This window comes from Saccostrea cucullata, unplaced genomic scaffold (genome assembly GCF_032062105.1).
Source record: "Saccostrea cucullata isolate Sc308-1 unplaced genomic scaffold, CSIRO_AGI_Scuc_v1 ctg2656, whole genome shotgun sequence".
NCBI classification, from domain to species: Eukaryota; Metazoa; Mollusca; class Bivalvia; order Ostreida; family Ostreidae; genus Saccostrea; species Saccostrea cuccullata.
In genome coordinates, this window is record NW_026921149.1 from 27,751 (window position 1) to 41,202 (window position 13,452).

At 35.3% G+C, this 13,452-nt stretch overlaps 1 protein-coding gene across 1 annotated transcript; it reads left to right on the forward strand.

Annotated features, from left to right (window-relative positions):
- Positions 1 to 3,840: 3,840 nt before the first annotated feature.
- LOC134259284 (tigger transposable element-derived protein 6-like) lies at positions 3,841 to 4,878 on the forward strand. Its single transcript, XM_062741887.1, has one exon. It carries the CDS (start codon positions 3,841 to 3,843, stop codon positions 4,876 to 4,878), a length of 1,038 nt encoding a protein of 345 aa, XP_062597871.1.
- The last annotated feature ends 8,574 nt before the right edge of the window (positions 4,879 to 13,452 follow it).

The window sequence follows — 13,452 nt, forward strand, 5'->3', positions numbered from 1 at the left end:
TGCATTGCAGTTTCACCTGTGTTATCCGACATAATTACACGGCTGGTTAAACCCCAGGTAGGTATATCATAATTAGCCGCTGGCCAATTACGGGTCCCAGCTGTGATTTTAAAGTCCCGTTTGGTCAATTGGTCAGCTGAGAATGTAGTCAGTGATTCATGTTGAAGTTTGCAGGTGTTTTGTTTGTGTACACAATAATTGATTAAAACTCAAATTAAAAAAGACAAATCCATTCTCTTTGTTGGTATTATTTTTACACGAAAATGGCTTCAACGCCTCAGAAAAGAAAACTGGTATGTGAAATGTCGCCTTCTCCTAAAAGGAAAAGAATTGATTTGGGACTGGAAAAAAAAATTGAATTAATAAAAAAATCAGAGTCGTTTCCAAAACCAAAACAAGAACAGCTTGCGAAAGAATTCGGAGTTGGACGTACCACTGTTTCGGACATTTTGAAACGTAAGACTTTTTTAATGGAACAATATGAAGGAAACATTTCATCCAAGCGAAAACGATTTACATCTGGGTCAAAGTTTTTTGAATTAAATGAATTGGTGTTCAAATGGTTTGGACAAGCTAGGGCAAAAAATATACCGCTAAGCGGCCCGTTAATACAGGCAAAGGCTATTGAATTCGCCGCCGAGCTTGGGCTGGATGAATTCAAAGCATCTAACGGTTGGCTCGAGAGTTGGAAAAATAAATACTCTATAGGTTTTTTTTAAAATCTGTGGTGAAAGTGCAAGTGTCAATATTGAGTGTGTTAATGAATATCAGTCTAGAATTCCGGATCTCGTGCGTGGTTATTCAGCTCAAAATATTTTCAACTGTGATGAAACCGGTTTATTTTTCAGAGCGATGCCTGATAAAACATTTGCCGAAAAAGGGAAAGAATGCAAAGGGGGAAAATTAGCTAAAGAAAGAATAACAGTCATGATGTGTTGAAGTTGTACTGGAGAAAAACTAAAACCGTTAGTTATTGGTAAAGCCCGCAAGCCCCGTTGTTTTGGCAGTCTTGACCCGTCAAAACTTCCCGTTATTTGGCGCTCAAACAAAAAATCATGGATGACCGGGGAAACGTTTAATTTCAACGGTAGACATATTGGAACTGAACGACCTCACTGCACAACTACAACCAGAGATCGTCCTTTGAGGAACATTTCAGGAAGATTGTCCCAGCCATCTCCGAGAAACAGCCTGGATAAAAAAAACATGCGTACAATATCAATATGTCGTCCCCGACTTCGTTCGGGGCAACATAATAATAGGTTAGAAACTAGAGCAAAGCTCGTTGCAAACAACGAGTAGGTCTTCCGCCGGTTAGACCGAAAGTAACTTTTATGTATTACAAAAATGTGTAATAAGACCTAAAAATGGTTTTAATCCTCTAAATATATGTTTATTAGTTTAGAAATAAGCCTTTTTGTTACTTCCAGTTTGACCGGAAGTGACGACGACGGACAGAAATTTGTTTTTATGCTCCCAGTGACAGATGTTACCCAAAAACTTGTTAAGAATGGCAAAAATATGCATTTTCTGACTACATCCGGTTTGTCTGGAAGGAACGTCGCCGGACGTTTTTTGATGACGCCATTAGATTAAGCTTGATATTTTAAACAACTTTGCTTGTTTCACATATTACAAATTCTCAATACTTTTTTAGATATAAAGAAAAAACTTTTGGCCCCTCTAGGTTCTTAATTTTAGGGGCCAGCCCCTTTTTGAGATTTCATTTGAAAGGTCTTGGAATTCTACACTTCTTTTGATCTATATGTTTTCACAAAATATTTCCAGGTTAAAAGATATCGTAGAAAAAGTGGTAAAAATTTTGAAATTCGCGATAGGACAATTTTCGGGCCAATATAATCATGACTGTAAGGGGTAGGGTGCTAGAGAAAGGAGAAATGAAATATTTTAAATGAGCACCAATGGCAAAGGCATGGTTCGGCGTATCAAAACAAAAAACAATCTCAGGTAGTAAAGATTCAAATTTGTTTAAAATATACTTTGTTGGCAGTGACGTATATTCTACATAAGCAAACAGGCTGTAGCCTACACATCATGTTCTCAGGAATAAAAATTTGGTTGAGTAAAGAGTTGGGTAGTTGATAATAAATCTCACAGTACCTATTAATTTATTTTATTGCAACTGCCAAAAAAGATTTTTAGAAATCCGCACTTTTATACTTATCCGATTATGTTTACAGTTTTTCTCTATATTCAAGAACAAAATTATTCCCTTAGCTTGAAATTTTTTCAAGCCAAAGTTCAAATGTTATTAATATTGAAAAGTCTTTATCAGAAAATTTCATCGAAAACAACAGGGGTTTATAATAAGTGCAGGAAACGAAAATGATAACTTGAATTATATTTTGTTGGTAGGAAATTCAACGTTTTGATCGATTTTTTATTATTCGGTAAGGAAAGGAAGTTCCCACATTTTTCTCAGCAAATATCGAGTAAAACGATAATTAAGAGTGTTCAGTTTTGTTAAGCGGTCTTCATTACGCATTACGTCGTCTACCTGATACATTCACAAGGCTCAAGAGGTTTCGTTACTGGACAAGGATTGCTTAATTCTCCTTGGCACCTGATCCTACTTCGGGCATTTTAGGGGGACGGTATTCTGCACTGTTTATAATCTGTATTCTATTATTTTTTTTTCTTTTTTGTAACCGACGTTTTGTGGCAACTTATTACCTTTTTTGTGTTTGATTTAAAATCTGGTCATTATAAATTATATATATATATATATATATATATATATATATATATATATATATATATATATATATATATATATATATATATATATATATATATACAGTGCCCACTGTCCAATCCGACAACTGTGCAATCCGGCACACTGGCACTTCCGACGCAAATCTTTATTCCCAAAAAATTCTTTATATAACTTATATAGAAAAATACTTTACAATCCGACCACTGTACATTCCGAATTCCGACAACTCTTTGTAAACACGGCCTATTAATTGCATTGCAGTTTCACCTGTGTTATCCGACATAATTACACGGCTGGTTAAACCCCAGGTAGGTATATCATAATTAGCCGCTGGCCAATTACGGGTCCCAGCTGTGATTTTAAAGTCCCGTTTGGTCAATTGGTCAGCTGAGAATGTAGTCAGTGATTCATGTTGAAGTTTGCAGGTGTTTTGTTTGTGTACACAATAATTGATTAAAACTCAAATTAAAAAAGACAAATCCATTCTCTTTGTTGGTATTATTTTTACACGAAAATGGCTTCAACGCCTCAGAAAAGAAAACTGGTATGTGAAATGTCGCCTTCTCCTAAAAGGAAAAGAATTGATTTGGGACTGGAAAAAAAAATTGAATTAATAAAAAAATCAGAGTCGTTTCCAAAACCAAAACAAGAACAGCTTGCGAAAGAATTCGGAGTTGGACGTACCACTGTTTCGGACATTTTGAAACGTAAGACTTTTTTGATGGAACAATATGAAGGAAACATTTCATCCAAGCGAAAACGATTTACATCTGGGTCAAAGTTTTTTGAATTAAATGAATTGGTGTTCAAATGGTTTGGACAAGCTAGGGCAAAAAATATACCGCTAAGCGGCCCGTTAATACAGGCAAAGGCTATTGAATTCGCCGCCGAGCTTGGGCTGGATGAATTCAAAGCATCTAACGGTTGGCTCGAGAGTTGGAAAAATAAATACTCTATAGGTTTTTTTTAAAATCTGTGGTGAAAGTGCAAGTGTCAATATTGAGTGTGTTAATGAATATCAGTCTAGAATTCCGGATCTCGTGCGTGGTTATTCAGCTCAAAATATTTTCAACTGTGATGAAACCGGTTTATTTTTCAGAGCGATGCCTGATAAAACATTTGCCGAAAAAGGGAAAGAATGCAAAGGGGGAAAATTAGCTAAAGAAAGAATAACAGTCATGATGTGTTGTAGTTGTACTGGAGAAAAACTAAAACCGTTAGTTATTGGTAAAGCCCGCAAGCCCCGTTGTTTTGGCAGTCTTGACCCGTCAAAACTTCCCGTTATTTGGCGCTCAAACAAAAAATCATGGATGACCGGGGAAACGTTTAAGGACTGGATATTCGGTGTAAATAAAGAAATGAAAAGACAAAGCAGAAAAATTCTTCTTTTTCTGGATAATGCCACATCTCACCCACATGATTTAAAATTAAGAAATATAACTCTGAAATATTTTCCACCGAATACAACATCCAAGTTACAACCTCTTGATCTGGGGATCATACGTGCGTTTAAGGCTCGTTATAGGAAACGTATGACGGGACATCTCTTATCAAAAATGGACACATGTAAAACTGCTGCGGAATTGACAAGAAATGTCAGTGTACTTGATGCAATACACTGGATCAACAAGGCATGGGATGAGACAAAACAAACCACAATTGAAAGTTGTTTCCGCGACGCAGGTTTCCCGGTTGAAATTACCGAATCTTCATCATCTGAGATTTCTGACGATGACGACGACGATGATCTACCTTTAAGCATCTTAAAAACGAAATATGAAATGGCGGACGAAAACAACTTGGACATAATAACAGAGACGGAAAATGACTTGGAAACAGAAGAGACGTATGATGGAGACTGGGAAACAAAGATATTGTCTGAATATAAAAACGACAATACAAAAAATGCAAGCAGTGATTCTGAAGATTCCGGTGATGAAATTATTCAGACTGATCTGACCTATAACAATGTTCTTGACATGCTCAAAGAAATGGGCAAATTTGCAATTGCTAAGGACGCCCGATATTTCGAAAGCATCCAGTATCTTACAACTCTGACGGAAGAGACTTTAATTAAACAGCGACTTAACAAAAAACAGACAACAATTGACACTTTTTTCACCAAACCTCAGGAACTGTAACTATACGTTGCATTGTTTATTGTCTGAAACTGTAAATAGAAATGTACCATGTCATTTAATTATTTATTGAAATAAAATCACATCTTCATGTATAAATTTTTTATATGAAATAAATATGGAGGCCATAATCAAAGATGTACCTTTTACTGATAATGTTGGATCTAATGCCATACTTGACAATGTGACAGAAATAGCCAACACTGAGTAATCCGACACACTGTTTAATCCGACATAAATTTAATTTCCCATGGCATGTCGGATAAGACAGGTTTCACTGTATATATATATATATATATATATATATATATATATATATATATATATATATATATATATATATATATATATATATATATATTGCTTAAATAAATTTATTATATACTTCTATTTATTATATAAAATTTAAGAAAAATCCAGTGTTTTGGTACAGTAAAATATATCCTATGAAAAAAAGTCAGAAATCACAAATCTCGAAAATCATTTTTACTGTTAGCGCTTTCTGCCAAATGGATCTTTCAAAAAGATGTAACCGAAATCCCATTTGATTTTGTCTAATAATTCATGAGTTATTGAAGCTCATATGACGATACCCCCCAAAAGTAAAAATAGAAAACATTATCTTGAATGTCTCTCCCGCTCATCTGACATGAGCCTTATTTCTCCTTTGCATGGAATTCATTAGATTACTTATCTTTCAAACCCTGGCTATATTAAATTGGGCATGTGTAATCACGTCAAAAAATTAGTCATTAGACGTGCGCATGCGCCAGTGAGAGGAACATAACAGTAAGTTGACCGGCTCAAAAAACCAAATTGCGGAAATATTTTCTTTCAATTTTTGTGTGAATGTAATGATAATAACAGTATACTGTATAAAAGGCGGTTTTTGTGGTAGTAAGGTGGCAATTTAGGAGATGGTAGGACGAACAACCCGCTCGCAACATGACTCTGTTTCGCGTTAACATCATCGTCACGGTTGATTGAAAACCATTCAAGGTCCTCTCTGACAACGGGTAACAAGTTTTATGGGAGAAATTTTACAAGAAACTGCTTAGTTACCCGTCGTTACCTTTTTCATTGATTAGGCAATTCGAAAACCAGACCTCAGGGAACTTCCGTAAACTGTACCAAGATTGCAAGAAATTCATATCGTCTCTAAATATTGAAAAACAGTGTGTATACCTCAGATGAATCGAATAGTGCAACACGATTTGTTGGCAAACTCGTCGTCATCAAATTGCACGTGTTTTGGGCATTTTAGCGTTTTCCCTACGTGACGTCATACAATTTACGGTTGAGTAATTCTTAACACTGATTTTGGTGCATAGAAACTAAATTTCTCATCTTACCAATTTTCGTAATTTTCGGTCATGCGGTCAAAATTTTTTGGAATATTATGTTACCCTGCGTTTCTTTTTCCTTTCAGTATATTATTATTTTTCACTGTGACACGTAATTACAATGTAAATAAATATTATTCTTATTTCATAACATCTTGAGTAAAATTGTAAAAGGTCTTTTTTGGTATCTTTTTGTCTTTACATAAAGTTATGTTGATCGCTAAAGGTGATGGACAAGGGCACACAATTAGCAAATCTCCATCTCTTAAATCTCAAAATAATAAAAATGTGAAGGGAATTTGTTGAAAATATTTGACAAATGTACAGTTGCACAACCCCATGATTACATTCTTTGCCGTGACGTGTAAAATAACGTATTCATTTTTTTCCTTCTTCCATTAAGATAGTTAATGAATTTACTTAATGTAATAAACAATTACTCCTATTTCTTTTTAAAAAAGAAAACTGTTATGATATACATGTATACAGTCCAAATACTGAAACATGACTTATTGAGGTCTTTTCTCATATAAATTTTTTTAATAACGCCCGATAATTGTAATGTGTTATATTATACAATTATTTAATGCCTGAGCAGTCAGTAGACCAGAATATTTTTCTCAAGGTGCAGGGAACAGCTCAGTGTGTTCTATTGCCCGAGGCCAGCGGCCGAGGGCAATAGAACACACTGAGCTGTTCCCTGCACAGAGGGAAAAATTTTCTGGTCTATTGACTGTTCAGGCATTAAATAATTGTTTTATTACCTAATTTTATTTTCCGTATTAAGTGTTCACAATTGTATATTCAGTACATAAGGTTCCCGTACCATATTGTTATTTACCTAGATATCGTGCACTTGTAATATTAGTTAACGATTGATTGTATAGACTATTGTTTACATTCCTCTCGAAAAGTTTTCACTGTTATATGGAGACGCCACCACTTCCCAGTGAAGAGGGACCTTTTTCGTGCCAGCAGAGCACCTACTGCTACACGGGACCTCGGTTGATAGGTCTCACCCGAAGGACCAGTCTCCACATCCCACAGTGTATTAATTAAAAGTAACTCTCATTTAATAAAATATCCGACCATTGAAATCACACAATTTTTAAAACCAATGCAGAAAGATCGAATAAGATGATTGTTTACCATGTCTGTGCAGTGTTACAAACAACTAAATTCGAAACCCGGATCGTTTTTGACGAAATACGTCACCGGTCAATAGAACGCGCAGTCTATTGACCGGTCAATAGAACGCGCATTCTATTGACCGGTCAATAGATCGGTTTGAAAAGATAAGGAAAACTGAAAACACATCCAGAATAGATGAAAATATTAAATCTCTAATAAAACAACAAAATTCACTTGATTAGGTAATAAATGGAGATAACAAACAGTATTCAAGCTAAAAAGTCAATTCAAACAAGACATATCAAGTGTAGAGAAAACAGACGTCTAAAACATCAGAGGTAGGATTAGGTCCCATGGAGGAGTGATCATTCCCTGTCGACGGGTAACACTCCAGCTAACCGTGGCCATTGATTTACGATGAATGACTATAGAAAAATCTCCATACCAGCATGTTAAATAGAATTCTAGTTTTTTTTTCTTAGTATAACATACACTCTGCCACTTCCCTGTGCATATAAAAAAGAGCGTTGGGTGTCAGAGCCATCTTGGATTATGGAAAGATATGGTTGCATGCCACGGCTTCATGCTCCCTTGTCTCTAGAAATTGTGCAAGATTTAATAAATGGAAAATTAAAGTCAAAATACATCCAGTCCTCATTGTCATGCTGGCGGGGATGCTGGTCCGTTATAACTCCTGCATACAGCCGACATATGAACATAAATCGATTTCAAATCCGACAGTAGAATAAGAACAAACGGCACAACCACACACACGATACCTACGTATCCCAACCTTACTGAAGACGGTCGATTATCCTGTGCACTTGTTTTTGTTCGTATATAAGAATTAGTCGTCTTTTTATCTACGTATAAAGCTTTAGAAATATTCTGCACCGCCTCCTCTATATAACGAGTGTTTGAAGTATTTATGTAAGAGGTTTGTTCATCACATGCAGAGGGTAATGGAGTAATAGGCACTTGTACAGTAACTGTAAAGGGAAAAAAAGAAGTCACGATTGCTGTAACCGCGTCTTCTGTGACGTATTCTGTCCTTTCGATATATTGCGTCACCGTGACGTTTTCTGTCTTTGTGATGTTTTCTTTTACTGTGACATAATCTGTTATGGTGACGTTTTCCGTCATAGTAAAATTTACAGTGAGTGTGACGTCTACAATTTTTGTGACCTCATCTGTTATTGTGACATTTTGCGTCAATGTAGTGCTTTCTATGACAGTAACATTTTCCACGGTTGTATAGTTGTAGCAGCTGGTTGGCATATACACATAGGAAGGAGAAACTGACACTATCAGATTTTCTGGAAAAAAGTGGAAGATTTACTATTTATTGATTGACATAGGCGGGGATTTGATAAATGTGTCGTTTACCGATTTTTTTTTTGTAAAAATAAGGGGGCCGAGTGGAGTTTTATTGTGTGAAAACTACAATAGCGAAACTCTTCATTTTTACATCATATATAACTAACATTATCTTCAGTGTATATGCAAAGTTTCGGGAAAAACTACCGTCCAGGTATTCTTAAGGGACCATCTCAAAATACAGGTACATTTACTGTAGGATTATATAGGAAAGTGCCCATTTTTAGCACTTTAAAACAAATTATACAAATACCACAATAGACTTTTTGTTCAAACTATAATATTTACATTCGCTGTGTTTTTCTACTAAGCCAACTGTGAAATTGATTTGAAAACCATTTTCGTGTATACTCACGCGTAGAAATAAACACGGAGAGACGTGCGTTAATGTGACGTCACAATGAGAATGAAGCGACGTTAGTAAAAATGCAACAATATAGGACAGGGAGAAATCCAAATATTTAGTATATTTTAGTAGCTTTCAATCATGTAAAATGTAAATATAAGGAAATGTTTAAAGTTTTGTGTGAATTATTGGTGTGAGAATCACACAGACTTGCACGTAGGCATATTTTTCATGAAGCGCTAGCGCGCTTTATGAAATATGCCTTCATGACAAGTCTGTGTGATTCACACACCAATAACTCACACAAAACTTAAAAACATTCCTTAAATATACGATGAGTAATACTATATTGCACATTATGTGTGAGAAACACAACATTCTACCGTCTTAATTACCAAAGGGAGCATCTCGAAATGCCCAAAATTAACAAATTTTCCTATTTCTACAGAGTATTACAAATTATGATGGATACAAAGCATTTTTACAAAAATATAACAAAATGATGGATAGATTCTTAAATTTCTATGTTATAAATTTCAAGACCATATGTTTATTACTTTTTCATTAACATTTTTATTACCATTTCTATTAGAGCTTCACTTTATCATATACCGGTCACGGTAGCTTAGTGGTAGAGCGTTCGCTTCGTGATCGGGAGGCCCGGGTTCGATTCCGATCGCGGCGCCGCGTCATACCTAAGACGTAAACATAGGTAGTGACTGTTCCTTCGCCAAGCGCTCGGCACTAGAAGTGAAAGTCACGGGTCTTTCGGATATGACCTTAAAAACGTAGGTCCCGTGTCACGGTAGACGTTGGCACGATAAAGAACCCTCACTGCTCAATGGCCCTGAGTGCCGAGTATAGGTCTAAATTTGAAGCCCTTCACCGGCATCGGTGACGTCTCCATATGAGTGAAAAATTCTCAAGAGGTACGTTAAACAATATACAATCAATCAACAATCACTTTATCATAACGTCAAAAGCACATTATCACGACGTCAATATACCTATCAATTGAAAAATTGTTTTGAAAATCAGTTATTTAAAATTTTTTATAAAATTTTCAACCTGTAATTTTCTTAATTTTGTTTTTTTTTAATTAAATTAAAAAAATTGCTTTAAAACAGTAGATACGCGTAATTTTACTATGATGCGCGAAATATTATGAAAACTACAGTCGGTCCCCTTAATTTTTACTTCTTTTAATTTAAAAAAAATCAGTAAATGACATATGTTTTTAATTGAAAAAGAATTATTCTCATCTATTCTAAATAATATATTTAGATGTGTACAGATTTTTTTTCAATGAAATCTACTAAAGTATGGTTCTAACGGTTTTGAGGGCAACAACTTTAATATTGTGAGACTTGTGGTTTTCATTTAACGTTATTAACTTTATATTTTCTTCTAACGTGTGTGACGTGACTATGTAGAACTTGCATCTACAGCGGGAAGATTGCGATTCGAAGCAGTAGAAAAGGTAGAACATTTTAAGTGTTTTTTAAAGTCTTTCGTTCATATAATTAAAAGGCCAAGGAAAATATTTTTCCAGAGCTGTATTTTAGTTTTGATTCAATATTTTTCTGTAATTGTTTTTTTTTTATTTAGCGCTACATTTTTCTTTTACAATAAATTATTTTTCTGGTGTAATGTTCATCACCGGAATTTTTTACCTATAAATTCCCAAAATAAAATCATTTCGCTTACATTTTTTTCACATGAAAATATGTATTTAATTTTTCTCCTAAACTTATTTCAAGATTCAACAATCTGTCCATTTGATTCGTGGCGTAGTGGTATGATTGCTGGATTTAAGACATAATGATCGTGAGTTCGAGTCTCTTAGTGCGTGTTTCTTGTTTATTACTTTTTTTTCTCTGTGCATTTTTTACATGTTTTCTTTTATTAGTTTTTAATACATGTATAAATAATGTATATATATAATACAATATTACACCATCAAAGTTTCTCGGGAAAAATCAGTCTTAAACTATTCTAATGACCCAAAGTCATGATAGCTGCTAGCTTGTTTTATTTTTAAAAATTTTCTGACAATCTTTTATAGAATAAGAGTATTGAACAAGTAAAATTATTGTCATTCAACGAATTTGCAACTATAAAAATATAACACTGGTCCACAAATGATAACATATATGTATTTTGATTTTGAATTGAAAAGGTACATGTATCTATAAAAAGAAACAGGTGATTTCCTTTTAAATACTTGAGTCGGCCAAATCCTCAGTAACCCCCCGTTCACACAGAGCTGCGATTCTACGGCGATCATACCGATCAAGCCACGATCTGAAAAAGTTTCGGATCGGGGCAGATCGCAGTCGATCGGCGTCTAAATGGAGCAATTTGGCAAATTATGGTCTTCGTTACGACCGTGCTACGATGTCCCAACGTCAAACGCGTTGCTAACAAGCTTCTACTACGATGTTACACAGACTGTTGCCGTGTTTACTGCGTTTACGCTACGCTGCCACTTCGATATTGAAGACCATAATACGACGCTACACAGACCCAGATGACTGTACGGCGATGTCGCTACGGTGGTGCTGATCATATGATGATTGCATTACGCTTCTAGTACGATTTTGGCGATGATGGAATTTTATCTTGCAACCACAGATTTTTGTAGTACGATTTTAGCAATGCGACCGCAGTTTTTTTGCGGCCTTTACCACATTGTTTACGGGCATTTTCAATTTTTACTGTAAAAGATGTGAAAAGTCTCAATTGCAAATGATCATCAAGTATAGTGTCACCCTCTACATGCAGTTCACAGATGAGAATTGGTCAAATATCAACGCTATAAGAACAAACTTCTGCCTGATATGTCGTGATATGATAGGCGTAAGGACATTGTAGGTCTTCGTAGGATCTCCAGGAACGTACTAGAGAGATCGTAGTGAGAACGTAGTACAAACGCAGAGGGAGCGTTATATGAGCTTGCTTGTTAATTTTTTACGCCCCTTACGTCGCTTTTACTACGATCAAGAAGATCTCTCTACGATACTTTCGCGCTGCTTGTACGATTACGGCGCTTTTACTACGCTCCTTTTACGACTTAACCCCGATTCTTGTCGGCCACGATCCCGCTACGCTTGTTTTGAACATGTTCAAAATAAGCGTGATGAGAGCGTAGAGCTCTCCAATCATGAAGACCCTACTGCGATCATGCTACGCTTATGACGATTCCGCGACGTTTCTCCTGCGATTTGTTACGATCAGCCACGCTTTCGACCAAGGTTTGATCGTAGTAGAAGCGGCGTCTATGTGTGAAGGGGGGGGGGGGGTAAGGCAGCTATGGCTCTTTATGGGTCTTATGTTCGAAGAGTTAATAAGTCCTTGTCTATCTAACTAAGCATTACAGATGAGATGAAAAAAGTATAATTAATAATTATACTGAGGCATCATCAATGATCTCTGAGTGTTTCAATGTGATTTTCGTGTTTCACCCTTTTCTACAAAAAAAATCTTTGTACGAGGGTCAATCAAAAAATTCGTAGACTTTTGCCCTAATTTTTTTTATTGAACGTCATATTACATCCAAAGAATAATTTGAGTGAAAAATTGGAATATATCTTCATATTTATAAAAGTTATCGAAGATCTAGAACAGCAAAAATGGGGTCACGGAGCAATGTCAAAATTGAGTAATTTACTAATTTTACTTTTAATAGTATCTAAAGCCATACCTCTTATAAATGGAACTGAAACGAAATTTAAACTACATGTTTAAATTTAGTCTTGCTGTATCACTTAAGATGCTATCAAGTAATGTAATATACCGCTCCGTTTAAAAGATATCAGTTTCTAAACACATATGGACTTGATTAAAAATGGCAAAAAAAAAAAACATGACGTTGGAGGACGGAGCAGCGAGTAGCAATAAAATTTTGATTTGCATTCGAGAAACTTCTTTAGCAAACTTAGAAAAATTCTGTACAAACCAGGAAATAGAGGAAAATAAGCTGTGTTTTTGTATTAATATGGAAAATACAATTTTTGAGAGGTAGCGAGTTTGAATCGGACGATGAATGGTCTGCAAAGAAACAGGTTGTAGTTAAAAATCTTGTCAAAAGAGTTAGGAACGTCATTAAACGTAATGTGCGTTTCACTGTTGCGGAACTAATAGAGTTACATGTACGCGGTAAAGAATATGGAAACACTGACAACCTAGTTCAAGCTATTTGCACAATTGTTAGCAAACTAGGTGTTTAGTGTTAATGATACTTTTTTATGAATGGAGAAGACACTACAAACCGTGTATGAAATTAAAAAGCAGAGTAATTTTGAAAAACTTTAAACTTTCTCGGCGTTGTTTTTGACGTTACAATGTTGGTATAACCATGCTCCGTGGTAACAAAACATG

Excerpts from the sequence above, each read along its gene's own strand:
- LOC134259284 (XM_062741887.1), top strand. The coding sequence starts at position 3,841 with ATGCCTGATAAAACATTTGCCGAAAAAGGGAAAGAATGCAAAGGGGGA.